The sequence below is a fragment of the Hirundo rustica genome, chromosome 26 (assembly GCF_015227805.2).
Source record: "Hirundo rustica isolate bHirRus1 chromosome 26, bHirRus1.pri.v3, whole genome shotgun sequence".
NCBI lineage: Eukaryota > Metazoa > Chordata > Aves > Passeriformes > Hirundinidae > Hirundo > Hirundo rustica.
The window spans coordinates 1882678-1909939 of NC_053475.1; the positions used below are offsets into that span (position 1 = coordinate 1882678).

General features: G+C 58.0%; 1 protein-coding gene across 3 annotated transcripts; it reads right to left on the reverse strand.

The window, feature by feature from the left end:
- Positions 1 to 276: 276 nt before the first annotated feature.
- Positions 277 to 17133, reverse strand: LOC120763566 (calcium/calmodulin-dependent protein kinase type IV-like). 3 transcript variants are annotated; one of them, XM_058423617.1, is made up of 13 exons: positions 17082 to 17133; positions 16266 to 16772; positions 15748 to 15875; positions 12713 to 12791; positions 12363 to 12425; positions 9918 to 10000; positions 9754 to 9826; positions 7346 to 7436; positions 7173 to 7247; positions 5187 to 5262; positions 4968 to 5094; positions 3436 to 3588; positions 277 to 2966 (listed from the first exon to the last, which is right to left on the reverse strand). In XM_058423617.1, the coding sequence occupies exons 3-13, from the start codon at positions 15843 to 15845 to the stop codon at positions 2238 to 2240; spliced, it is 1647 nt and encodes a 548-aa protein (XP_058279600.1). In that variant the 5' UTR covers positions 15846 to 15875; positions 16266 to 16772; positions 17082 to 17133; the 3' UTR covers positions 277 to 2237. The 3 variants fall into 3 exon arrangements, with proteins under 3 accessions (XP_058279600.1, XP_039942947.1, XP_058279599.1); XM_040087013.1 differs by having other exon boundaries at positions 15748 to 15878; XM_058423616.1 differs by lacking the exon at positions 17082 to 17133 and having other exon boundaries at positions 15748 to 15878; positions 16266 to 16824.
- Positions 17134 to 27262: the final 10129 nt, after the last annotated feature.

The window sequence follows — 27262 nt, forward strand, 5'->3', positions numbered from 1 at the left end:
ACACCATCCACACCCTGCAGGCTCAATCCCAGCTGGATCGCATCCAAATCCTGGGAATGGGATTCCCAGAGCAGCCCTGGCTGCCCCTGGATCCCTGGAAGTGTCCAAGGCCAAGTTGGACGGGGCTTGGAGCCACCTGGGACATGCTGGAAGGTGTCCCTGGCGATGGCAGGGGGTGGGACGAGACGATCCTTAAATTCCCTTCCAGCCCAGCCCCTTCCATGGCGACCTTTAGCCTCGGCATTCCCAGGAAAACAGTGAAAGCGGAGCCCGGGCTCTGAGATTCGATGCTTTATTCACAGTCTCTACTTGGTTATAAACACCTGGCTGTCAGAACTGTCACCACCACACCGAAACGCTCACTCAAACACACGCTGCAAACAGCGACAGACCGAAGTGCTCCTCCCCGAGCTCCGCTCCCAGGAGAGCATTTTTTCCTATCTTTAAATACGGATACCTGTGGAATAATAATATAAGAGATAAACTCCCGTTCTGGTTTCGCTCGCAGGGCCTCTCCTTCCTCCCGGTTCCGTAGCTGGAGAGAATTGTGTAGGTGATTTGTCAGCTGTAATTCCCGTTTTCCTGCAGGATTGGGAATCCTGCACCTGGTACTCAGCCTTTTCCCTGCTTCACAGGCTCTGGGGGTGCCCAGCCTGGTCCTGCGAGAGGCTTTAACCAGCACTTCGTGTCCAAGGATAGAAAAGAGTCTTTAAAACCCGGGTTAGGAAACAAGGAGGTGGAGTTCGGGTCCCGCCGGAGACACGACACGGAGCTGGAAGGACACGCCGAGGACGGGATGGACTCTGGAGCTGAGCACCCTGCGAGGCTCAGCCCTCGGGATTAGAAAAAGGAGAGGGGAAAAAACTGCCCCTCCTGCAAAAAAATGCAAAGAAAAAGGGAGAATTCCCCTGTGCTGCAGAGTCCCACGGGATCAGCGGCTTCGTTTCCCCCTGGGTCACCTCAGCGAGCAGCCGCTTCCCACAAAACTCCAGTTTAAAAAAGTGCACCTCTGGTCAAGCCATGCTACTTCTCCCAATTAAAACCCCTCCTGAACAAATTCCCCTGCTGTCTTTGGCTCCCCAAACCCCACTGGGGTGGATCCTGACTCGGAGCTGTTCTGATTTCTGCTCCTGCTGGAGATAAACCCCCAAATCCTTTTTCCCTCCCCCTGCTCTGACCTCAACCTCCTGCTCTCTCACCCTCAGGTCCGTCACCTTTGGCGAAACATCCAATTCTGGGTGATTTTTTCCTCTTCCTGTCCCAGCTGCTCAATTCTAAACCCCCCATCCTGAGGGAATAAACCTCCTGTAGGAATTTATTCTCCTCCAGGTGGGATTTTTACCTTGAACACACTGTTCTAAGCACAAAATGTGGGGGTGCAGGTCATGGTCGCTGCCTATGGGCTCAAACCTGGCAGGATCCCTCCAGCTCTCTGTAATTCCCACATGGAATATGGCTTTTTCTGTCCAATCACTTGCTCTGTATTAAAATCTGCAAATGCTTATCCTGTTTCCTTCCTTTAAAAAAAAAAAAAAAATCCGATTCCTTTTCAAGGACTTTGTCTGCTGGTTTCATTTAAAAATAAAAATTAAAAAAGGTATAAACTCATTGTCCTCCCTCAGGGAACAGCAGTTACGTGGCGAAATCTCACAATATTCCAAAAGAACCGTGTGAATTCCTGTGTTAAAATTGTGTCAATCCTGACCTGGAATGCCGAGGGGAGGCTGGACCAGCACTCCCAGTCCGTGACCACCCCACCACACACCCAAAAAACACAACCTGGGGCTGGGAATGACAAGGGAAGCACTGGCACGGGCTGTTCCCTGGAGAGGATCGAACATTTGGGATCAAAGGCTCCTAAAACCCCTCCTAACACAGCAACAACCCCACAGCTGGGCTGGTGACAGCGCTGGAGATGTCACAGCTACGGCAGCAAAACCCCAAAAAAACCCAAACCTTCAGGATTATTTACAGGAACCCCTCAAAGACAACTCGCTGCCTTTGCAGGGAAAGGTGGGAGAATTCCTTAGTTCTGCTGTTTGTTCCTCGTTTTTCGGGACCTTTCCAAGCCACAGCTGCTGCAGAGTGGGAAGACAAAGTCACGGCCTCGTCCCCTCGGCCGGGCGGGCACAGACACAGGGACAGCGACCGGGAGGTGACAGCACACGACACGAGGATGTTCCGGAGCCCGCCAGGGGAGAGCTCTGGGGGCCCCCCAGGTCACCGCTGCGGGGCCGTTAACTGTCACAGGCGGCGCCTGGCACGGCCACCGGGGCCACGGCAGGGTGGTCACTCTGGAACACGGCCACCGGGGCCACCGGGGCCACGGCGGGGTGGTCACTCTGGAACACGGCCACCGGGGCCAATGGGGACATGTTGGGGTGGTCACTCTGGAACATGGCGGTTTGGTCACTCTGGAACACGGCGGTTTGGTCACTCTGGAACACCTTGGGCTGGTCACTCTGGAACACCTTGGGCTGGTCACTCTGGAACACCTCGGGGTGGTCACTCTGGAACACCTTGGGCTGGTCACTCTGGAACACCTTGGGCTGGTCACTCTGGAACACCTCGGGGTGGTCACTCTGGAACACGGCAGTGTGGTCACTCTGGAACACGGCGCTTTGGTCACTCTGGAACACCTTGGGCTGGTCACTCTGGAACACCTCAGGCTGGTCACTCTGGAACACCTCGGCGTGGTCACTCTGGAACACCTCGGCGTGGTCACTCTGGAACACAGCGGTGTGGTCACTCTGGAACACCTTGGGCTGGTCACTCTGGAACACCTCGGGCTGGTCACTCTGGAACACGGCGGTTTGGTCACTCTGGAACACGGCGGTGTGGTCACTCTGGAACACCTTGGGCTGGTCACTCTGGAACACCTCGGGCTGGTCACTCTGGAACACCTCGGGCTGGTCACTCTGGAACACCTCGGGCTGGTCACTCTGGAACACCTCGGCGTGGTCACTCTGGAACACCTCGGGCTGGTCACTCCGGAGCCCGGCGAGCTCCGCGCCGCTCTCGGGGCCGCCGCTCCCCGCGGGCTGGGCCAGGCCCCGCGCTCGCCCCTGGCCGCGGCCGCCGCGGGAGCAGTCGTGGTGGCCGTGGTTGCCCAAGCGGCTGGAGGCCACCACGGCTTTCATGGCAGCCTGGGACAGAGGCAGAGGATTTAGCGAATTGTGGAATACTCAGAGCGAATCGCTCAGCCCAAATCGCTGACTCCCCAACAATCCCACCCCGGAGCTCCGGCAGCCTCGGGCCTGGCGCCATTCCCTGAGGGAACTCAGTGCCCCCAGCACCCTCTGGGGAAGGAACCCTGCCCTAAAATCCAACCCCAAAACCCCCTGGCGCTTTTCCTTGGGATCCCCAGGGGCGTTTGGCGGAATTTTACCCCGTGGACGTGGCCGCCCTTCCCCGGCCAGGTGTCCCCTCCATCACCTTCAGCTTCCTCCTGGCGTTGAATTCCTGCAGCTTCCTCTGCGTGCTGTCCATGTGAGCGAATTTCGCCGCTTTCCCGGTGACCCAAGGGTGCTCCAGGGCCTGCTGCACCGTCAGCCTCTTCCGCGGGTCCAAAACGATCAATTTCCTGACCTGAAAGCACCAAAACCGCCGCGGTCCGTTACCTCGGGGTGGAGTCGGAAAGAGTCGCAAGAAGTTCGTAACGCGCGGCGTAACGAGTCGCGAAAGCAATCCTAAAAATAAGGGATAAATAAGGTGAAATTAAGCATAAAATCAATCACGAAAATAAGGAATATATATAAAGAAAGAAGTGAAAGCGATCGTAAAATCAGTCCTAAAAATAAGGGATAAATAAAGTAAAATGAATGAGAAAATCAGGAATCCTGAAAATAAGGAATAGATAAAGAAAGGAGTGAAAGCGATCATAAAATCAGTCACGAAAATAAGGAATAAATAAAGGAAATTCAAGAAAGCAAGAGGACATCATAATAAATAAATAAATAAATCCATTCTGATGGAAAATTAAATAATTAATGGAAATGTGTGTGAAAGAAACAAATTGAATTTAATAAATATATGTAGTAAATACATGAATAAAACCATGACAGGCATGAAATCAAAAATAAAAATATGCGGTTAATAAATAAAAAGAAATAAAGAAATGCAATACGTGGATAAAAATGACACCATAAAATGAGCGAAATCAATAATGAAAATAGTGATAGATAAATGAATGAAAAACTATGATAAATGAATGAAAAATTGTAATAAATAGATAAACATAAAGTCATAAATACATTAATTAATAAAATTTGTGATAAATAAATAGAATTAAAGAAATTAATAAATAAATGGCTAAAAATGAAATCATAAAATAAGCAAACAAAATGCTAGGAATAAATAAAGTAATTAATAAACGGAGGGATAAAAATGAAATAATAAAAGCAATAATAACGATAGGCAGGAGATAAAGAAAATGGAATGAATTAATAAATAAAACTAAAGTAAGGGAGAATAAAGTAAGGGAAAAGGGGAAAGGGGGAAAAGGGGAAAGGGGGAAAAGGGGAAAAGGGGAAAAGGGGAAAAGGGGAAGGGAAAGGAGAATGTAAAAGAAGGTAAAATAAAATAAAGTCAAATAAAAATACAGCCAAATAAATAAAAATAAATACAAAATAAAATAAAAATTAAATAAAAATTAAAAGAAATAAATGTTTAAAAAATGAAATAAAATAAATAAAATTAAATAAAAATAAACATAAAATAAGTAAAAACAAATAAAAATTAAAAGAAATACGTACAAAATAAAATAAATAAAATCAATTAAAAATAAATATATAAATAATGAAATGAAATGAAATAAAATAGAAAAATAAATTAAATAAAATAAAATAAAATAAAAATAAAATAAAATAAAATAAAATAAAATAAAAATAAAATAAAATAAAATAAAATACATTAAAAATAAACAAATAAACTTTATTTTCCCAAGTCCCCAGCGCCGCCTCGCTCACCAAATCCTTGGCGTTTGGTGACACCTCGTCCCACCAGGGGGACACGAACTCGTAGTCGCAGGTGAGGATGCGGCCGTACATGTACTGATCCCCCCGCGGGTCGAAGAAGGGCTCGAAACCGCAGAGCCTGGGAGCGGGGGGGGCACAGAGCCGTGGGACACGGTGGCACGAACCCTGGCACCCCCTGGCACCGCTGCCAGCCCCGGCCGCCACACTCACAGGATGTAGGTGATGACGCCCACGCTCCACATGTCCACCTCGGGCCCGTAGGGACGGCCGTGCAGGATCTCGGGGGCTGGAAGGGAGAGTTTGGGGGTCAAACGCACCCATGGGTGGGGGGGGGTCCCGGCAGAGGAAACCCAGCTGGGCACTGGTGGGTGTGAGAAAAGGGGGAAGTGTGGGGGGAAAAGGGGTTAAATGTGGGGGAAAGGGGTTAAATGTGGAGAAAAAGGGGTAAATGAGGAGGGAAAGGGGTAAATGAGGAGGGAAAGGGACACATGGAGAAAAAGGGGTTAAATGTGGAGAAAAGGGGTAAATAAGGAGAAAAGGGGTAAATAAGGAGGAAAAGGGGTAAATGTGGAGAAAAGGGGTAAATGTGGAGAAAAGGAGTTAAATGTGGAGAAAAAGGGGTAAATGTAGAGAAAAAGGGGTAAATAAGGAGGGAAAGGGGTAAATGAGGAGGGAAAGGGACACATGGAGAAAAAGGGGTTAAATGTGGAGAAAAGGGGTAAATGTGGAGAAAAGGAGTAAATAAGGAGGAAAAGGGGTAAATGTGGAGAAAAGGGGTTAAATGTGGAGAAAAGGAGTAAATGAGGAGGAAAAGGAGTAAATGTGGAGGAAAAGGGACACATGGAGAAAAAGGGATAAATGTGGAAAAAAGGGGTAAATGTGCAGGAAAAGGTAAATGTGGAGGAAAAGGGATAAATGTGGAGGGAAAGGGGTAAATGTGGAGGAAAAGGGATAAATGTGGAGGGAAAGGGATAAATGTGGAGGGAAAGGGATAAATGTGGAGGGAAAGGGGTAAATGTGGAGGGAAAGGGGTAAATGTGGCTCTGTGCCAGCCACATGCGGCACGGCCCCAGCCATCCCTGCACTGAGCTGTGCCCGGCCTCAAGCAGGGAAAACCCCCTGGAATGTCCCTTCCTGTCCCCGGTTTTCCTCTCCCCTAAAATGTCCCTCCTGTCCCCAATTTTCCCCTCCCCAGAATGTCCCTCCCTCCCTCCTGTCCCCAATTTTCCTCTCCTCAGAATATTCCTCCTGTCCCCGATTTTCCTGTCCCCAGAGTGTCCCAACCATCTCTGGTTTTCCTGTCCCTAGAATGTCCCTCCTTCCCTGCTCTCCCCAATTTTCCTGTCCCCATAATGTCCTTCCTTCCCTCCTGTCCCCAGTTTTCCTCTCCTCAGAATATTCCTCCTGTCCCCCATTTTCCTGTCCCCACAATGTCCCTCCTTCCCTCCTGTCCCCAATTTTCTTCTCCCCAGAATGTCCTACCCATCCCTGGTTTTCCTGTCCCCAGAGTGTCCCTCCTTCCCTCCTCTCCCCAATTTTCCTGTCCCCAGGATGTCCCTCCTGTCCCCGATTTTCCTGTCCCCAGGATGTCCCTCCTGTCCCCGATTTTCCTGTCCCCAGGATGTCCCTCCTGTCCCCGATTTTCCTGTCCCCAGGATGTCCCACTCATCCCCGATTTTCCTGTCCCCAGGATGTCCCTCCTCTCCCCGATTTTCCTGTCCCCAGGATGTCCCTCCTGTCCCCGGTTTTCCTGTTCCCAGGATGTCCCTCCTGTCCCCGATTTTCCTGTCCCCAGGATGTCCCTCCTGTCCCCGGTTTTCCTGTCCCCAGGATGTCCCTCCTCTCCCCGATTTTCCTGTCCCCAGGATGTCCCACTCCTCCCCGATTTTCCTGTCCCCAGGATGTCCCACTCCTCCCCGATTTTCCTGTCCCCAGGATGTCCCACTCATCCCCGGTTTTCCTGTCCCCAGAATGTCCCACTCATCCCCGATTTTCCTGTCCGCAGGATGTCCCTCCTGTCCCCGATTTTCCTGTCCCCAGGATGTCCCTCCTGTCCCCAGGATGTCCCTCCCAGCCCCGATTTTCCTGTCCCCAGGATGTCCCTCCTGTCCCCGGTTTTCCTGTCCCCAGGATGTCCCTCCTGTCCCCGATTTTCCTGTCTCCAGGATGTCCCTCCCAGCCCCGGTTCCCGCTCACCGCAGTACCCCGGTGTCCCACACACGGTTTTCATGGTGTCCTGTTCATCCACGATCTTGGAGAGCCCGAAGTCACCTTGCAGGGACACAGGGGGGTGGCGCTGCCATCAGGGAGGGCGCCGGGATCCCCTCTCGTGCCACGACCCCCGCCCCTCTCCAGGGTCCCCAACCCACCGATTTTGAGGGGCGCGTCGGGGGACAGGTCTGCGTAGAGCAGGTTCTCCGGCTTCAGGTCGCGGTGCACGACTCCGTTCTCGTGCAAATACTGCGAAAAGAGGGAAAGCGGGATGGGAAAAGGGAGAGAACGGGATGGGAAAAGGGAGGGAGCGGGATGGGAAAAGGGAGAGAGCGGGATGGGAAAAGGGAGAGAGCAGGATGGGAAAAGGGAGAGAGCAGGATGGGAAAAGGGAGGGAGCAGGATGGGAAAAGGGAGAGAGCGGGATGGGAAAAGGGAGAGAGCGGGCTGGGACAGGGTTTGGGAGGTGGCAGCAGCGACTGGGGACCTGTCACGAAGTGTGACACGCCACCGTGGCGGATCCGTTTCCAGTTAGGAGTTCCTGTTTCTTAAAAACCCTCCTGTTGCCATGGAAACTCTGGGATGCAGAGCAGCCCTGACCTTCCTCCTTCCTCCCCTTCATCCCCCCTGAGAGCGGATCCATCTTCTCCCAGCGGTGCCTTTGGAGGCCAAGGGCGAGGGGATAAATGAGGTGTTTGGGATGGGGGCAGCTCTAGGTGCCTCTCCCCAGGGATATTTGGGATGGGAGCAGCTCTGGGTGCCTCTCCCCAGGGATATTTGGGATCAGTGCAGCTCTGGGTGCTTCTCCCCAGGGATATTTGGGATGGGGGCAGCTCTGGGTGCCTCTCCCCAGGGATATTTGGGATGGGGGCAGCTCTAGGTGCCTCTCCCCAGGGATATTTGGGATCAGTGCAGCTCTGGGTGCCTCTCCCCAGGGATATTTGGGATCAGTGCAGCTCTGGGTGCCTCTCCCCAGGGATATTTGGGATCAGTGCAGCTCTGGGTGCCTCTCCCCAGGGATATTTGGGATCAGTGCAGCTCTGGGTGCTTCTCCCCAGGGATATTTGGGATCAGTGCAGCTCTGGGTGCTTCTCCCCAGGGATATTTGGGATGAGGGCAGCTCTGGGTGCCTCTCCCCAGGGATATTTGGGATGGGGGCAGCTCTGGGTGCCTCTCCCCAGGAATATTTGGGATGGGAGCAGCTCTGGGTGCCTCTCCCCAGGGATATTTGGGATCAGTGCAGCTCTGGGTGCCTCTCCCCAGGGATATTTGGGATGGGGGCAGCTCCGGGTGCCTCTCCCCAGGGATATTTGGGATGGGAGCAGCTCTGGGTGCCTCTTCCCAGGGATATTTGGGATCAGTGCAGCTCTGGGTGCCTCTCCCCAGGGATATTTGGGATCAGGGCAGCTCTGGGTGCCTCTCCCCAGGAATATTTGGGATGGGAGCAGCTCTGGGTGCCTCTCCCCAGGGATATTTGGGATGGGGGCAGCTCTGGGTGCCTCTCCCCAGGAATATTTGGGATGGGGGCAGCTCTAGGTGCATCTCCCCAGGGATATTTGGGATCAGTGCAGCTCTGGGTGCCTCTCCCCAGGGATATTTGGGATGGGAGCAGCTCTGGGTGCCTCTCCCCAGGGATATTTGGGATCAGTGCAGCTCTGGGTGCCTCTCCCCAGGGATATTTGGGATGGGGGCAGCTCTGGGTGCCTCTCCCCAGGGATATTTGGGATGGGGGCAGCTCTAGGTGCATCTCCCCAGGGATATTTGGGATCAGTGCAGCTCTGGGTGCCTCTCCCCAGGGATATTTGGGATGGGAGCAGCTCTGGGTGCCTCATCCCAGGGATATTTGGGATCAGTGCAGCTCTGGGTGCCTCATCCCAGGGATATCTGGGATCAGTGCAGCTCTGGGTGCCTCTCCCCAGGGATATTTGGGATGGGAGCAGCTCTGGGTGCTTCTCCCCAGGGATATTTGTGATGGGAGCAGCTCTGGGTGCCTCATCCCAGGGATATTTGGGATGGGGGCAGCTCTAGGTGCTTCTCCCCAGGGATATTTGGGATGGGGGCAGCTCTGGGTGCCTCTCCCCAGGGATATTTGGGATCAGTGCAGCTCTGGGTGCCTCTCCCCAGGGATATTTGGGATCAGGGCAGCTCTGGGTGCTTCTCCCCAGGGATATTTGGGATGGGGGCAGCTCTGGGTGCCTCTTCCCAGGGATATTTGGGATGGGAGCAGCTCTGGGTGCCTCTCCCCAGGGATATTTGGGATGGGAGCAGCTCTGGGTGCCTCATCCCAGGGATATCTGGGATCAGTGCAGCTCTGGGTGCCTCTCCCCAGGGATATTTGGGATGGGAGCAGCTCTGGGTGCCTCTCCCCAGGGATATTTGGGATGGGGGCAGCTCTGGGTGCCTCTCCCCAGGGATATTTGGGATGGGGGCAGCTCTGGGTGCCTCTCCCCAGGGATATTTGGGATGGGAGCAGCTCTGGGTGCCTCTCCCCAGGGATATTTGTGTGCAGCCCCCCCAGTGCCCCCCAAACCACCCCCAGGACCCCCTCACTGGCCCGCCCCGTTACCGAAACGGCCTCCAGGATCTGCTTGACCACGTGCGCCGCGTCCCGCTCGCTGTAGAACCCCCTCTCCACGATCCTGCGGGCACACGGAGCCTTCAGCCCCCTGCATCCTCCTCCTCCTCCGCCCCCATCCAGCTGGGATCCATCCCCCCGGAGCGGATCCGTACCTGTCGAAGAGTTCTCCCCCCGTCACCAGCTCCAGCACCAGCGCGATCTCCGAGGGCGTCTCGAAAATCTCCTTCAGCTTGATCTGGAAAGGGAGAAGGGAGGGACGTGGGGAATTTGGGGATGTGGGGCGCGGGATGAGGGATGTGGGATTGGGATGAGGGATGTGGAATTGGGATGTGGGAATGCGTCCTGGCTGTGCCAGAAGGAGTCTGTGACCGCCAGGGAGTGGGGAAAGGATTATTTCAGGGCAAACGTTTCCCTCCTCCGCTTGGTTTTTCCCCACTCTTGATTTGTTTTCACCCGAATTTTTTTTAACTGTTCGCAGCAGCCCCACTCACTTAACACGGATTAAAGAAAAATCTGAGAATGTGCAGAGCCTTGATCCTCCTCACATCTCCGAGCTTGTTTGGCAGAGGAGGAGCTCCTTGAGCGCATTTTTATTTTGTGGCAGCTCGGAGCCTCCATCCAGCCCAGCGGCGTGGGAGCAACGGGATGGATCCTGATCCTGCACCGCTGGCTGGGATGAGGGAGAGCTGGACACACCCTGTGAGGTCACGGCCACTCTGGGATCAAGGCTCTGGAAATGTCCCTTGGACGGTTCCGCAGCGGAAGAGGCACCAAACCCCCTTTTTCCTCCTGACTTTTTGCGATTCGCCTGCCACACGAGCCCTTTGTGCCTCCAGAGCCCATCTGGAATTGACAATTCTCTCTCAGAGCGACGTCCAAATGCAATTTTTCCTTTTTTCAAAAATTTTTTTTTTCCGCCCTTTCTTTAAAAAAAAAAAAAAAAAAAAAAAAAAAAGGAAACCCAAGAAATTTCATGCTTCTTAAGACTTTTGTGACACCGCGAATTTCATGGGGCTTTAATCATTCCCTTGCCAGGCTGGGTGACAAGCCGTGATCCCCCGCGGGCTGAGAGACACCGTGTGGCAGCTTAGTGCATTATAATAATACACGGAGCACTATAATTTTCCTATTAACTTCAAAAGTTTACAATCCTATTATCAGCCGCCGCCGAGGTCGGTGCCGCACGATAGCGGCGCCGGCGTCAATAACGGAGCGGAGCAGCTCCTCTTCAAACATCACTTGAACTCGGGATGAGCGGAACCCCCACGGAAACCTCGGGGATTTAAATATTCCAACGGGCTGGATCCTCCTCCACGGCTCCCAGGAGCCGCTGCCTGGAGAGGGGAGGGAGGAAATTGGATTTTCTGTGGAGTTCCTGATAACACATCAGAGAGGAGCCTCTCCCCGTCCACGGCTGGCGTCACCTGGGCTGCTCCGAGTGCGTGATTCCCGTCCTGGTTGTTATCCCAGATGTCCTAAGACGGGGGAAGTGTCTCCAAGGAAGAGGCTGAGGCACCAAATTGCCCCAAAACACTGAAACACCCCAAAAAACGGGCCCAGGCCGAGCTGGCTGAGAGGTTTAGAGACAACCTGTCGCCGGTGCTTTGACCTCTTGATCTCTGTTTTTGGGATGTTTGGGATTTCTCTCCGCTTCATCTCTTTGCATGAAAGGTTTCGGGGTTTCTCCAGAGAGCAAAGCGCCGAGGATGGGCTGGGAGCAGCGGTGCCCAGGGTTTGAGGGCAAGAAGATGTCCCAGCGATGTCCCAGCGATGTCACAATCCCACCAGGAGCAGGGCCTGTCCCACCCCTCAGCCCCACAGCAGCTCCCAGCTGGCTTTTTTGGGTCGTTTCCTTAACTCACACATTCTCCAAGATCCTTTTGCACTTCCCAGGTGGAACCACAGAGATGAGAATGAGCGGTTTTTTGGGAGGTGGGGGGCACGGAGCCCCCCCAGCCCCTGGAATTCCTGGCCCTGGCTGGATTAGATCCGCTCTGGGCACTGGGAATCGCTGCAGCCCTGCTCCTCTTATCCCTGGAACACTGAGCAGGGGGGCAGGACCCGGCCCCAGCCTCCCCTTTTATCTCCCCTGACAGGATTCATTACAGACGAGCAATTTTCCCTGGGATTCATTTGATCTCCTCGATGGAAATTGCTTGCCTGGTGGAAATCTCAAGCCAGGCCGTGGGGAGGGGGAGCACGGGGGGGTCCTTTGGCCTTGGATATCAGAGTTGGGAGCTCAGAGGAGCTGCAAGGAGCAGGAATTTCATGTGGCAGCGAGTGGGGAATCACCTGGACGCTGTCAGCGAGGCAGGGAGGGGACACGGGGGGCAGGAAGGGTTTTCCATGGGATGGGGACACGGGGGCAGGAAGGGTTTTCCATGGGGTGGGGACACAGGGGGCAGGAAGGGTTTTCCATGGGGAGGGGACATTGGGGGCAGGAAGGGTTCTCCATGGGGTGGTGCCTTCATCCTGCACCAAGACGGGATGAGGATGAGGACATTCCAGCCCTGCCCTCAGCACCGGGCCGAGTTAAGGGCAAACCCAGCCCCAGCAGAGCCCACCCAAAGGCGCTGTGCCACCAGGGTCCTACTCACGATGTTGGGGTGTGAGAGCCGCAGCAGGACCCCGATCTCCGTCCTCACGATCTTTTTGTCGATCTGGGAAGCAGAGCCCGCACAGAGCTGGTGTCCACCTGCGCTGCCAGGCCCGGCTCCCGCTCCCCACCACGCAGAGACCACCCCCAATGCTGCCAGGACGTTTCCACGTCTGTCCCAGAGCCCACCCCCATCCCAAAACCCAGCGCTTTTGTCCATGTGGGACCCCCAGATTGCGGGAGCCACGCCCGGTGCCCAGGGGCAGGGCAGGGGAGACACCACCGGCCCTCCCCCCCCAGCTCCCTGGGGCTCCCCCTTCCCCTCCCCAGCCCCTCTCCTGCCCCACTCACCGTTTTCTTCAGGATCTTGGCAGCGTAGGGAGCTCCCGTGCCCTTCTCCTGGCAGCTGAACACCACCGAGGTGGCTCCCCTGGGAGGGCACGGGGGGCGTGAGGCTGGCAGAGCCGGGGTCCCGCTCCCCCTGTGCCCCCCACCAGCACCTCTGGCAGTGCCAGGCGCTGGGAGCTCAGCGTGGATCCCGTTCTTCATGGATCCCGCTTTTTATGGATCTCTCTCCTCTTGCATCCCCCTCCTCCTGCATCCCCCTCTTCTTGGATCTCGATTTTCATGGATCTCCTTCCTCCTGCATCCCCCTCTTCCCTCTCTTCTTGGATCTCGATTTTCATGGATCTCCTTCCTCCTGCATCCCCCCATTCCTGGATTCCCTTCCTGCACCCCTCTCCTTCATCCCCACCCCACATTCCCTTCCTGCACCCCTCTCCCTCATCCTTCCCGGTTTTCCCGGCTAAGGCTCTTTTAATTAAACCCGACTTTTGCAAGGGCTTTAAATCCTTAAAGCGGCTTTCCCGACGGGACGGAGCCGCCGTGTCCCCGCTCGCAGCCTCTCGGCGACAGCAGCGACAGCGCCGGGGCCCGGTCCCAGGCGATTCCACCGGGCTGCCAGGTGAAGCCGCCGCGGGTGACACGGGGACCGTCGCCACCGCCTGCGCGCCGCGCCCCTCGGCCGTCTCGGCTCGAGTTCATCGAGTTCATCTCGGTGAAACCAGCCCAGCGCCCCGGGCCGTCCCGGGGCTCATTTGCAATTCCATCTCCCTGCCTGGCTCCTGGATGAATTCCTGCCCTCGGGTAATCGGCCGCGGGTTTCGCACATTTTGGCTCCGCCGCCTTCTTGGCCGGAGCTCAGGCTGTGCCCGGAGGCGCCCGGCAAGATCAGAGCTCCAAAACCACCGACTTTCACACCAAAACCTCCCCCGAGGCCACCAACATCCCCCTCATCCCGCGCTGCCGGGCGCTCTCCTGAAAGAGGGATTTGTCTCCAAACCCAGAGCTGATTTTGCAACTCATCCGGCTGAATTTGGGAACGGCGTTCCCATGGCAACGGCAGCGCCGGGTACCGCGTTCCTGGGGGATGCTGCGGGATCCGCCCGGGATCGGCGAACCCCGACCCTGCCCGGCTTCAAAACATTTCCTCCCTTTTGCCAAACATTCTCCGCGGAACTCCTGTTTACAAATAAAAAGCGATTTGGAAACGAAGCGTTGCAGCTGGGAGGGGAGGGGCGGCCACCACCTGCTCCAGCTCAGGAAAACGGGAAAAAATCCGCAACTTCACCCCAAAACGGCATCGCTGCTGCTGCGACCACCGCTCTTCCAGCGAGGGGGAAGCCACGAGGTTATCCCTGGAATTTCCCCGCTGGGCTGGACACGGGGCAGGATCCTCCAGCCCTCTCGGCAGCTGAACGCCGGCCGGGATCTGTCACCTCTCGCCCTCCCTCAAGGTTTTTTTTCCGCACGGACAATTCCCAGCCTGATTCCCTCCGCTAACGAGATCATTTAGGAGCGCTCGGCTCGGCGTTTAGGAGCACTCGGGGTGGCTCCTGTGCCCGCTGTGCCCGCGGCGCTGCCCCTCACGCGTCCCCAATTAGGGCAGCGCTCGGATGCGAGCGGGAATTCGCCACACCTCGGCCCCGCCGGCCCCCGCAGCCGCCGCTCGGGGCCTCGAATAAATATCCTCAAATCAGCCTTGCCTGCGACGGGAGATAATTGCATTTGTTTTCCAGATGGACTGGAAAATATCGGGCGATGGGATTTGCCGAGAGCCTGGAACGTGCGGCCGCCGCGAGGGTCGGGAGCATCCTGCTGTCCCCGCATCCCTCCGCGGCTCCTGGCATCCCGCCCTCTCCTGCTCCCTGGGCCGTCCTGGCCAGAGCCGGGTCCAGCCTTGCCAGGGGAGGCTGTGAGGGAGAGCTGTGCACGGCGAGGGGCTCCCGGCAGCCCAAATCCCACCCAGATCCCAACACGCCGCGAGTGGGGGGCTCCGGGACCGAGAGCAGTTGGATTTAAATCTGCTGCTGAAAGTGGATGGTTGGATGGATGGAGGGGTGGATGGAGGGATGGATGGATGGATGGATCCCAGGGGCTCCAGGCCTGTCCTTCTGTCCTACATCCCTCTGTGCAGGGCTGGCTGCTGTGGCCACACCTCGAAACAAACCCTTAAATTCCAGCTTTCACCAAAACTGCTGCTTTTCAGGATTCTCTGAGGATGGAAACTGGGGCTGGCCCAGCCTCAACCACCAAATCCACCCGTTCCAGAGCCAGGGCTCCGAGGCAGCGCTGCCTTTCCCCACAAACGGGATCATCAACCTTCCCACCACAGGCTCCCGGCACCCCTGGCACGCCCTGGCACGCCCTGCCCGAGGGGCACCGGGACACCCGACCCGGGATCACAGCTCTCCAAACCAAGCCCAGGGCTGGGAATCCAGGCTCTTTGTGGGGGCTGGCACTGCCTGGCCTTTGCAGGACCCTGACTGCCCACCCCAAAGCCTCGGGGTGCTCAGATGGGTCTCCCCGTGACCCCACTGCCGTGGATATGAGGAATATCCATCCCCACAGGCCCAGGGACCCCCGGCCCGACCTGCAAAGCCCCAGTGAGCGCTCCCAGACCCTGCTGCAGCGTCACAGCACGAGAGGGGAGGGTCTATCACCATCCCTTCCCCTTACCCATCCTTCCACGGCCCTTCTACATCATCCATCCATCCATCCATCCATCCATCCATCTCCCCTGCTTGCCCATCCCTTCATTCTTCCATCCCTCCTCATCCATTCCTCCCACATCCATCCATCCCCTTTGCATCTGTCCCTCCCTTTCCCTTCCCTGCATCCCTTCACCCCCCATTCCTCTTCATCCACCCCCCTCATCCATCCCCTCCACATCCCTCCATCCCTCCTGCCTCCCTCCATCCCTCCTGCTTCCCTCCATCCCTCCTGCCTCCCTCCATCCCTCTCCCCACCAGCCCACTCCCTGCCCCATCCCCGGGGGGATCCCTGCCCGTCCCAGCCCCTCCCTCTCCGCTCTCCCCTCCCGGTACCGTCCCAGCTCGGGGCCCACGATGTAAAAATCTTCCAGTGCCGCCTCCCGGTGGGATCCATCGATCCAGAACTCGCTCCCGCTCTTGGACGAGGGCATGGTGGGCTGGGGGCTGCGAGCTGCCGCCGGCTGCTGGGGAAGGGAGACCCCGGCATGGATCTCGGTGATCCCTCCCCGCCCTCACCCGCACCCAAATATCCCCCGGCGCTTCCGCGAGAGCCCAGATGGCTCGGGAAAAAAAAAAAAACCAAAACAAAACAGCGCCCGGGATTATCGAGCGCCACGGAATTACGGCCACAAATCCCCGATGCCGTTCCCGAGATAAATCCCCCCCCGCTGTAGGATGCGTCCACCCCCGGCTTTTTCCACCCCCGCTTTTTCCCACCCCGTTCCCACCTGTCCGGGGATCCCCAGAGCCCGGCGGGCCGGACACCCACGGGCTGGTTCGCACCCCGACCCCTGCAGCCTCCCCAAAGCCCCCCCGGTAATTCTGGGGAGGGGTCGTGGCCCGGCACGTACCGTTACCTGCGGCGCCGCTCGTGTTCCCCCCGGCGCTGCCTCATTCCCGGGGCGGGCTGGCCGTGCCGAGGGTGGGCACGGGGGGTCCGCAGCCCCCGGGGCCGGTGCTGAACCTGCCCGCGGCCCCTCGGGCCCCCCCGCCGCTCCCCAAAACGGGGCGTCACGGCTCAGCTCCTCGGAGGGGCTGGGAGGATGAAGGGATGGGAAAAATGGAGGGATACAAGGGTGGGAGGATTCGGGAACGGAGGGATGCAGGGATACAGGAGTGGGAGGATTCGGGAATGGAGGGATGCAGGGATGCAGGGATGGGAGGATTCGGGAATGGAGGGATGCAGGGATAGAGGAGTGGGAGGATTCGGGAATGGAGGGATGCAGGGATGCAGGGATGGGAGGATGCCGGGATGCGGGAGCACAGGGAATGCCGGGCAGCACGGATGCAGCTGCCAGGATGCCGGGATGAGAGGGTGCGGGGATTCCGGGCAGCTGCCGGGAAGCGGGAGCGCAGCGCTGCGGGGAGAGAGGAAGGCGGCGATGCGGGGCCGGGGCTGCGGAGCACCGGGACCCTCCCAGGCAGCATCCCCGGCTCGGCCGTGCCGCCCCCCGGCCCGGCGCCGCCACTGCACCGCCCCCCGCCGCCCCCCGGCCCCCCCCGGGGCTGCGGGACCCACCCGGTGCTCGGGGAGTCCGGGCGGCACCGACCCCGCTCCCCGCAGCGCCGGGACCCGGCCCAGTTCCCGGGAGCCCCCGGAACCCCGCCGGGGCCGCGCCCCCCATCCCGCCCCGCGGCCCCGGGAGCACCCGCGCCCCCGCACCCACCGGGGCCGGGCTGAGCCCCAGCGAGCGGCCGGAACCGGGAGCGCACCGGTGCCGGGGGTGCCGAAGGGGCGGGGGGCGCGGGCGCTGCCCGGAGCGGCCGCACGGTGACGCCGTCGCCCACCGGATGGGGACCGGGGGGGGGGCGCGGAAGGGAAATGGGGAGGTGGGAGGGGACGGGGAGGGGCTGAGATTGGGATTGGAGAGGGATTGGGATACGGGGCTGGAGTGGGAATGGGCTGGGAAGGGTGGGAATGGGACTGGGAATGGTGGGAATGGGAATTATGGGAATGGTGGGAATGGGAATGGTGAGAATGGGACTGGGAATGGTGAGAATGGGACTGGGAATGGTGGGACTGGGAATGGTGGGGCCCGGCTGGAGGAGGGGGATGAGCAGTGGGGGTGGGGGGTGATATGGGACTGGGGGAACAGAGATGGGTGGGATTTGGATTGGGATTGGGGATGGGGTGGGGCCTGGAACAGGATGGGAATGGAGATGGGATTGGAGATGGGATGAGATAGGGCAGGGCTGGGACCGAGAATGGGATGGGAGTGGGGCTGGGATGGGGTCAGGGATGGGATGGGAATGGGAATGGGAATGGGGATGGGAGTGGGGCTGGGATGGGGTCAGGGATGGGATGGGATGGGGATGGGAGTGGGGTTGGGGCCGGGGTGAGACTTGGATTGGGATTGGGGCCAGGAACAGGGTCAGAATGGGCACGGGATTAGAGAAGGAGATGGGATGGGGCCAGGGATGGGATTGGGCTGGGACTGTGGAAGGTGTTTGGATGGGGCCAGGGGTGGGATGGGAGTGGGGATGGAATGAATCCAGGAATGGGGTGGGAGTGAAGATAGGGCTGGGTTTGTCTGGGAAAAGGATAGGAACGAGGCTGGAATGGGGCCAGGAACAGGGTGGGAGTGGGGATAGGCTTGGGGTGCCATTGTCCCCGTGTCTGGGGCCACCCAGGCTGCCGGGGAGCCCTGTGGGGTGTTGTGTTCCCCACAGCAAAGGGAGCAGGAAATCCCCCCTGAACATCCAAGGCCAGGAAACAGCAGATTCTCATGTTTTCCCATTAATAATTGGAAATAGGGAGAGCATCCCACAGGACAGTGACCCTCCAGCGGGACCGAGGGGTGGGCAGGCCCTGAGGATGCTTCAGGACCCCCCAAATCCCTCAGCACAAACAGGAGACCCCCCCCCAAAAGGCCCAGCCATGGAGGCCTCTCCAGCACGAAACATTCTCCTTGTCATGGGCTCCCCGAGTATTTATTAGAATATTTTATCATATCTGAGGGAGGCAAACTCAGCCCTGCTTGATCTCCTCCGGTTGCAACTCCCTTTTGAAAGGGATGTTCGTACAGGGAGTGACCTGCTCCGTGAATAAATTGACTCTGCCTCCGTCTCTCCCCGTCCTGGAATGTTGTGGAGACAAGGGTGGGCTGGAGCGGCTGCTTTGCATAATTAATATTTATCACTCCATCCCCAACAGGCGCAATCCCCCCCGTTCGTCCCCAAAGAGTTGGGGGCTGTGTTGGCAGAGGGGAGGCAGCTCCTTCCCGTTTGAAATCACAAAATTGGGCTCCTAGCGAGGGGTCCAACCCCCCTGGGGCACCCAGAGACCCCCGTGGGTGGGCACGGGATGGGGCACGGGGCTGGATCCAGCCTGGGCAGCGGGAGATGGGGATGGGAATGGGGCAGCCCCCGTCCCCTGCACACCCCAGCACCCCAAAATCCCCCTGAGGCGGGGCGGTGCCCTTTGCAGCACTGCCCCCGGCTGGGACACATTCCCAAGGCGCAGATCCTTGGGATCCTTGGGAATTGTCCCGTTCTCTGCCGGTTTGGTGGGACGGTGGGGCTGGACCCGCGCCTCCAGCCTTTTTGTCTGAGGGAGAGGAATTAATGATTTTGTTCTCTCATTACGCTGGACTAAAAACCCATTTCTGAGCAGCATAAATTTAGGTGCCTGAAGTGGCTATTTTAACATCCCGGGAAACATTTCTCTCCCTCTCTCGCCCTTTTCCCAATCATTTCTGTCTCATTGGCAGCCATCGACGTTCCGGATGAAGCACAAGATGGAGGGACATTATCCAAACGCGGCCAAAGGGCCCTTCCCGGCTGGAAAACGGGACGGCGAGGCTGAAGCGTGGTCCCCACGGTTCCCCCCCCAAAAAAAACCCCTCAAACCCCCCGGGCTGAGGGTCTGGGACAAATCCCAGCGCGGGCAGAGCGGAGTCTGAGAACGGCCCCGCCGGGGATCGGCTGCCGCCGAGCGCTGCTCAATTGTTTGGAACATAAAATGGAAATTAATACACGGGGTGAGCCCCCCCCGGCATCCCCCCTTCCCCCCAGCGCCGCTCGCCTCGTTAATTGAACGGCGCGAAGCAAATGAGGTCAGAGCTCACTTGAGCCAGACAAGGACACGGGAACACGCGCGGCTGCCGGCGAGGCAGGGCTGTACCTGCCCGTGTTCAGCATTCCTGCCGGGATCCGCTCATTAAAAACCTAAAAGGCGGCTTAAGCATCCCATTAGAGCCGGGCCGGGCTCGGGAGCCTTCCCTCGCCGTCGGGTTTGCGGGGAGAGCGGCATCGCAGCCGGGCACGGGCGGGGGGTTCGCGGTTCCTGCCCCATCGCCGGCTCCTCGGGGGGCTTTGGAGCTCCTCGGGATCCCGGGGGAAGAGGGTGAGAGGTGGGGGAGATGCTGAGGGGGAGGGAGGCGGGAGAGGCGCTGGAGGCCGGGATGCTGCTGGAACATCCCGTGCCTGGGTCAGCCCCCACCCCGCCCCACCAGCTCCTCTCTTTCCAAGGGGATTCCCTCAGCCGGGCTTTGGAACAGTTCCCAGGCCGTGCCTCAGTTTCCCCAGCTCCGGCAGGGGCTCGGCCGTGGGTGCTGACCTTTCCCGTTTCCCGGTGTCCCCAGGGATGTTCCCGGCTCCATCCCCAGCACCGATTCCTCCTCTGGGCGCACACCCCGCTGCCGTGGGAGCTCCACACGTGCTGCTCCAGCCCTGCCTGGCCGCGGATCGCCAGGATTTTGGGAAGAGGCGGCGCAGGAGGTTCCCGGTGGGACAACCCGAGGGGCTGCGTGCCAGGGCTGCGGGCCCCCATCCCGTGGGATGCGCCCTTCCTGTGCCACTGGATGCTGTCCCTGCCCCAGGGGCCGGCTGGGGACCCCACTCCTCGTGTCCCACCCCAAACAGGACCCCAGCCAGGGGGGGACACCCCGAGCCACCCCGGGGCTGCTCGGCGCCCCAGCCCGGAGCGCCCACACTTCAGGGCCTCCCTCGGGTGGCACCTGGGAGCCGCCCTGTGCCACCTCCCCGGGGCTTTGGCTTCACCAGCGGCTCCTTCCTCATCCCAGTGACCTCACAGAGCCAACCCAGAGCCCACCCAGCATCTCCAGAGGAGGCTCAGGCCTCCAGCATTCCCTCTTTCCCAGCATCTCCCTGCATCCTCCTCCACTTCCTCCCTCTTCCCTTTCTCCCTCTCTTCCTTCTTTTTCCTTTTTTTTTTTTTTTAAAGACAAGAAATGAGTTGTCTTCCCACAGATGTGACTAAAAGCACTCTGGAAATGTCAGCCACTGCTGGAAAGGGACCTAGATAACATTTAGCTTTAGGTAAGAGAGTAGATTTTCTCTGCACTAATTCATATTTATAAGCTCTCGTGTTCCCGGGGAGAGCGCGGCGCTGATGGCACTCGCTGATTGCCAGCGCGCGGAGCAGGGAATTGTTTTCATATCCGAGATTAAAGAGTGGTTTCTGCTCCCAGTGGCACCTGTGTATTTACACTGGTCATTCTCAATTCGTTCTTATAAGATTAAGACTGGAAATGGGAAATTGTTATAAAGTGCCGAGCCCGGAGGGGTCGGGGGACGGGGCAGAGCCCGGACCCTGCACCGGGAACAGCCCGGGCCGAGGAGGGACAGGGGCTCTGCTCTCCTTGGGTGGGAAAATCCATCCAGAGGGAAATTCCTCATCCAGATCCTATGGGATGGTCACTCTGAGTGACCCCAGCAGGGATGGACAGGGGTGGATGGGGATGGATGGGGATGGACAGGGATGGACAGGGATGGACAGGGATGGACAGAGGTGGATGGGGATGGAGGGGGATGGACAGGGATGGACAGGGATGGACAGGGATGGACAGGGATGGACACTGGGATGGACAGAGGTGGACAGGGATGGGCAGAGGTGGACAGGGATGGACAGAGGTGGATGGGGATGGACTGGGATGGACTGGGATGGACAGAGGTGGATGGGGATGGACGGGGATGGACAGGGATGGACAGGGATGGACAGGGATGGACGGGGATGGACAGAGGTGGATGGGGATGGACACAGGGATGGACAGGGATGGACAGGGATGGATGGAGATGGACGGGGATACACAGGGATGGACAGAGGTGGATGGGGATGCAGGGATGGACAGGGACAGACAGGGACAGACAGGGATCCACAGGGCTGGACAGGGATGGACAGGGATGGATGGAGATGGATGGAGATGGACGGGGATGCACGGGGATCCACAGGGCTGGACAGGGATGGACGGCCAGAGCAGCGCGGGCAGCGGGATGGACACAAGCTCGCCACAGATTAGCTGAGAGCTTTACTTCTATTAAGATTAGGCAAAAGATTTATTTCCATTAAGATTAGGTGAAAGATTTATTTCTATTATGACTCAGCGGAAGATTTATTTCTACTATTATTATTTTTTCAACACATCCTGGGGTTTGTGTCAGCTGATTAAAAGCAAACAAGTAAAGCTCCTCTTCTCCACAGCGGATCAAGGATTTGGGAACTTTTAGAGCTTTATTTAGTTTTTCTCTGTTTTATTTATTTTATTTTTTTTAATCATGTTTGCGAAGTGGCTGAGCAGCTCCGGAGAGAGTAGGAGCGTAAATATGGGGGGGAAAGGCAAAAAAAAAACCCCGAGTTGTGTCAGGGATTGAGGGGCTGGAATTAGGGGGAGGAAGGGGCAAAAAAAAAAAAAGGGGAGGAGACGGTGGGGGATGCAGGAGGGGTTCGGGGTGGAAAGGGAAAAAGGCGAAAGGAGAAACAAGACAATGGCAGAAGGCACCCCGGGGACTTCCTGAGAGGTTTTAGAAATTCAAAATACGCCTTAGAGCCTCAAAGCTGTGTCAGTCACAGCCCCGGCGCAGGGATCACTAAGGCTGCGGCCAAACAATACCAGATTGTGTGAGGAAGGTGGGAAAATCGGGGGTCTCAGCGGCTCCCGCTCACACCAGCGGTTCCGCCCGTCAAGCACGCGTTCCACATGAATCAATTCTGGACAGAGCCGCGGCATAATCCCCGCCAGCCTCGCTATGACAACTTGAAGGAGAATTCGGCGGCTGAGTGACAGCAGACGGAGAACTGACAAGGCAAAAGGCCGCAGGACTTTCCTGCCCTTTTTTCCCCTTTTTTTTTTCCCTTTTTTTTTTTTTTTTTAAATTTTTTTCCTCCCCTTTCATTCTCCCTTTCCCCCCTCCCTCTGTCCCCACCCCAGTAACTTTTCCCGGGCGGCTCCTCGGGGCGCACACGCGTCCCTGCGCTGCCGCTGCGCTCCCTCCGTGCAGCCCCTCTGCCCTTTCCCTGCTCCCGGGGACCTTTCCCACAGCGGGATGCCCGGGCCTCGGGTCACCTCTGCCACCCAGACGGTCGCAGGGGGGACACGGGGCTGTGACCTCCAGCCAGGGTGTTGGTGACAGAGGACACGTGGCGCCGGCACCTGGCCGCAGCTTCAGCACAGAAACTGGGCTGGGACCCCAAAACTGGGGGCTCACAGCATCCCCTGTGGGGCTGGAGGCGTGGGGGGAGCCCCCAGCCCAGACAGTGAGGCTTTAATTACTCCAGGCTCATTACCAGATGGCTGTAATGAGCCCTGTGGGTTTTCCGGTTAATCCTGGGCTGGGGTCACCCTCGTGGGAGTGCTGGGGGTCACCTCCGAGGGGGCCCTGACAAATTCCACCCCTGACCCAGGGGACGTCGGCAGCACCCGCCACGTGGTGCCAGCAAAGCCACCGGCGGAGCCAGGGCTGGGCTGGGGGCCAGGGGGTGTTTTTTGGGGAGGGGCCCAGCACCCCTGAGCTGCTCCGAGGCAATATTGAAAGATCGCAGCGGTTAAAGCTGCTCCTCCATCCCCGCCGCTGAAGGAAGCCCTAATCACCTCCCTGCGCCACCCCCCCGCGCTCCCGCCTCGTTAGGTAAACGAGTGTATTATTAATAATCATATCAAGGATAAAAAGTGCTTTTGTCACCTCTGGATCCTGCTCCTTTCCAGGCTGCCCTGTTCCGGTTCCACATGCCTGCTCGGGGAGGAAGGAGGGAGAAAGGAAACTAATTAAAAATTGCCAGTGTCTTATGTCGGAGCGTTTGGGTGCGTTGGGCGGTGAAAGACGAGCGGCTTGTTGCAAGAAAATCAATTTTACAGTTACAGGAGCAGAATAAATGGAGGTGGTGCGTTAAGGCAGGAGGACGAGCAGCCTCTGAGGGCTCCAGCTCCGCGGGGATACGGGATGAGCCATCCCGGGATGCTCTGGGTGTCCCCACCCCATCCCGCCGCGTCCCAGCTCCATCACCCGGCGCAAGGTTTTGCTCAGAACCTGGTGGAAAACCACCCAAAAGAGCTCCTAAATTCAGGCTAAATTTCAGCCGGGGCAGAAATTAGGGAGTTTTTCCCAGGAAACGCAGAATTGGCCCCAAAATCCACCCAGAGCGTGGCAGTGAGGTGCACATGGACTTGGGGGAGGTCACCTCATCCTGACCCCGGCACATCCCGGCTCCCGCTCGGAATCCATTCCCATCCCCGCCGCACGAGGCTCCATCTGTATTTTATTCCTCTCGCCTCTCCGCAGGCCTGTGGCTAAAATCTATTTGTTTCGTGCACGATTTCATTGTCTTTTTGGGGTCAGGGAAACGGCGAAGCAGCCAATTCCCCTTGGCGGGGGGGTTAAACGCTGCTGGCCCCGCGCAGCGATCCCGCGGGGGCCCCGATGCCTGGGAATGAGGGAGCAGCAGCCGGGGGTCCCCGACCAAAATGACTTTTATGCTAAACGGGATGCGGGGGGGCGCTGGGAGCGGGGCTGGAACGGCTCAGGGGGTCCCGCTTTGGGATCTCGCTGCTGCTTCCGGAGCCGCCGGCCGGGACCCCTCCTGCTCCGCTGGATGCAGCAATCCCTTCCCAGCTCCAGAGTCCTCTTCCCAGCTCCAGAGTCCTCTTCCCAGCTCTGGATCCCATTTTTCCCCTTCCTGGCCTGGCTGGGCTCGGTGTCCCTTTGCCAGCCTGATGCCAGCCCCGTCAGGATTGTCCTTCCTTTGCTCGTCGCACCAGGACACGCCGATCCCTAATCCTCAAATCGTCCCTGGCCGGTTTTACATCCATCTCTAAGCCCCTCGTAATAGATTTATTATTATTAAAAAAAAAAAAAAAATTAAAGAAGGGAAAGAAATAAAAACCCCTCCGTGGGTTATTAGGGGATATTTCGGTTTTAATTGAAAAGCACCCGGAGCAGAGGGGCCGGATCTGGATCCTCCTCAGAGCTCAGAGCGAGGGGTGGGACCAGTTTATCCCAGACGTCAGGAGAATCCCGTCCCTGGGAAACAGAGGAGGGAGGGACCCTGTGAGGGATCAGGGAGTCCCCAGGTGGGGACAGGGGGTCCCCAGCCTGCTCCGTGCCGTGGATCCCTGGATCCCAGGGATGATGTTTGCCGGAGCGCTGCTCAGCTCCCCAGATATTCCAGGCGTTTGCTGGGCTGGGATTTTTTGACCAGGAGCTGCCTTCGAGCAGGCTCTGGCCTGAGAAAAGGGAGGTCTCTGGGTGAATCAGCATTTCCGAGCTGCACCAGGCATCCCAAATCCCCGCTCTCCATTAGCACCTAATAAAAACGGAGCTAATTATGAATTAGCGCGGGATGAAAATGTTTTGGTTTCTGCTCCCCGGGAGCTGCTCAAACCCCTCGGCCAATTTGGAGCGGAGGATGGACGGGATCCCTCGGCCCCAGGGCCAGCGAGACGCTGCTGCGGGGACAGAGCTGGGGACACGCAGAGCTGGGAGAACCCAGCGCACCCAGAGCCCAGGGCAGAGCCGGGGGCGCGCGGAATTCGGGGAGCGAGCCACCAGGGCTCCAGGACACGAGGGATCCTTCCACGAGGGATCCCTGCACCAGGCACGCTGGGATCAGCAGCATCCCCAGGACCAGCAGCGCTGCCCACACGTCCCCGACCGGCTTTGAGGGGCCCAGCGGCTGCCCCGGTGCCCACAGCCCCTGCCCGGCGCTGCCCTTTTGGGGTCCAGGAGCCTCCTGGGCCACCAGGAGCAGCCCCAGGCTGGCACCGGCCTCAGCTCGGCTGGGCGAGGAGCTCGTTGTGGATTCACGGCACTCCCCGGCACAAATGGGTTTAAACTACCTTAAGTGTTTCAGCAGGGAACTGGCGCTGGCGGTGTAACACTGTATTACCACAGCATTAGGAGTGAAGTATTGATCCTAATCCCCTGGTTCAAAAATAGGATTATCAGAAGGGGAGGGGAGGGAGGGAGGGGAGGGAGGGGGCGCAGGAGGAACCCCAGCCCCCGGTGCCTGCGGTGGAGGGAGAGGTCGGGGCACCGCGGTGGCACCGGGGCGATCACAGCGGTGTCCGGGAATCCCGCACCGCCGGGAGTGATCCCAGGATCCAGCCGCGGATCCAGCTGCGCCCCGCAGGGATTTCCCTTTGGGAAGGGGCACAGGGCGAGCGGGAGCTGCCACGGCGGGGGTTCTCCTCGGCTGGCAGCGGCTGTGGCACGAGCGGTTCCGTCTGTCTGTGTGACTGTCTGACTGTCTGTCTGTCTGTCTGACTGTGTCTGTCTGGCTGTCTGTCTGTGTAACTGTGTCTGTCTGTCTGTGTGACTGTCTGTCTGTCTGCCTGTCTGTCTGTCTGTGTGACTGTCTGTCTGTGTCTGACTGTCTGTGTGTCTGTCTGTGTGTCTGTCTGACTGTCTGTCTGTCTGTCTGACTGTGACTGTCTGTCTGTCTGTCTGTCTGACTGTGTGACTGTGTGTCTGTCTGTCTGTCTGTCTGTCTGTCTGTCTGACTGTGACTGTCTGTCTGTCTGTCTGTCTGACTGTGTGACTGTCTGTCTGTCTGCCTGTCTGTCTCTGTGACTGTGTGTCTGTCTGACTGTCTGTCTGTCTGACTCTGTCTGTCTGACTGTCTGTCTGTCTGACTCTGTCTGTCTGACTGTCTGCCTGTCTGTCTGACTGTCTGACTGTCTGTCTGACTGTCTGACTGTCTGACTGTCTGTCTGTCTGACTGTCTGTCTGTCTGTGTGACTGTGTGTCTGTCTGACTGTGTCTGTCTGTCTGTCTGTCTGACTGTGTCTGCCTGGCTGTCTGGCTGTGTAACTGTGTCTGTCTGTCTGTCTGTCTGTCTCCCTCCAGGCGCACATTCCCATTCCCACCTCCCCGACTGATCAATCCCCACGCCAGTGCTCCTCATGGATTGATCGATCGATCGATGGAGCGAACCCGGCCCGGGGGTTCCTGAATTCCCTTTGCTGCTCCTCCTTTTACTTCTTCGCCCTCTGGAGCTCGGCGAGCGGGGAGCAGCCGCTGCCGTGGGGCACGGGGGGTGCGAGGAGTGGGGTTACAGCAGAGGTGCACCGAGGAGTGGGGTGGCACAGGGAGCAGGTGACACCGAGGAGCTGCCACCGCGCCCCGACCCTCCTGAGCCGTGCCCCCAGACCCCCGAAACCCCAGGGCTGAGGGCGCCGGTCAATCAGTGATGGAGAGGAGGTGGATTCCCCGGATTCCCCGGATTCCCGGGATTCCCTGGGGTGTGTCCCGCCTCCCGGGGCACCCAGCTGGAGCCTCACTATAAATTAATGTACATGACAGCGGCTGGGCAGCGATTGCAGGAGAAAGGGGAGGGTCTGTGCAGCCCCCACCCCACCGTGCCTCCTCTATCCCGGCTCCGCTTTTCCTTGAGCCCCCCCGCACCTGAGCCGGTCCCGGGGTGACCCCCCCGCCCCTCCCGGCCGTCCCCTCCCCGGCCACGGCCTCTCCTCGCCTGGCTGACTCTCCATACAGTTCCCATTTCGCTCCTAATCTCCCCTCTTAGTTTCTAATCCCCTCTCTCCTCCCAGGCTGCCTTTCCCTGTCCTCCCTCGCCTCCTCTCCTTCCCTCTCCCTTCGCCTCCCCCTCCCCGCA

Excerpts from the sequence above, each read along its gene's own strand:
- LOC120763566 (XM_058423617.1), bottom strand. The coding sequence starts at position 15,845 with ATGCCCTCGTCCAAGAGCGGGAGCGAGTTCTGGATCGATGGATCCCAC. Across the intron at positions 3,589-4,967 it reads CACCAAACGCCAAGGATTTG|GTCAGGAAATTGATCGTTTT; the intron begins GTGAGCGAGGCG and ends TGGTGCTTTCAG. Across the intron at positions 2,967-3,435 it reads ACGCCAGGAGGAAGCTGAAG|AGTGACCACGCCGAGGTGTT; the intron begins GTGATGGAGGGG and ends GAGGTGTTCCAG.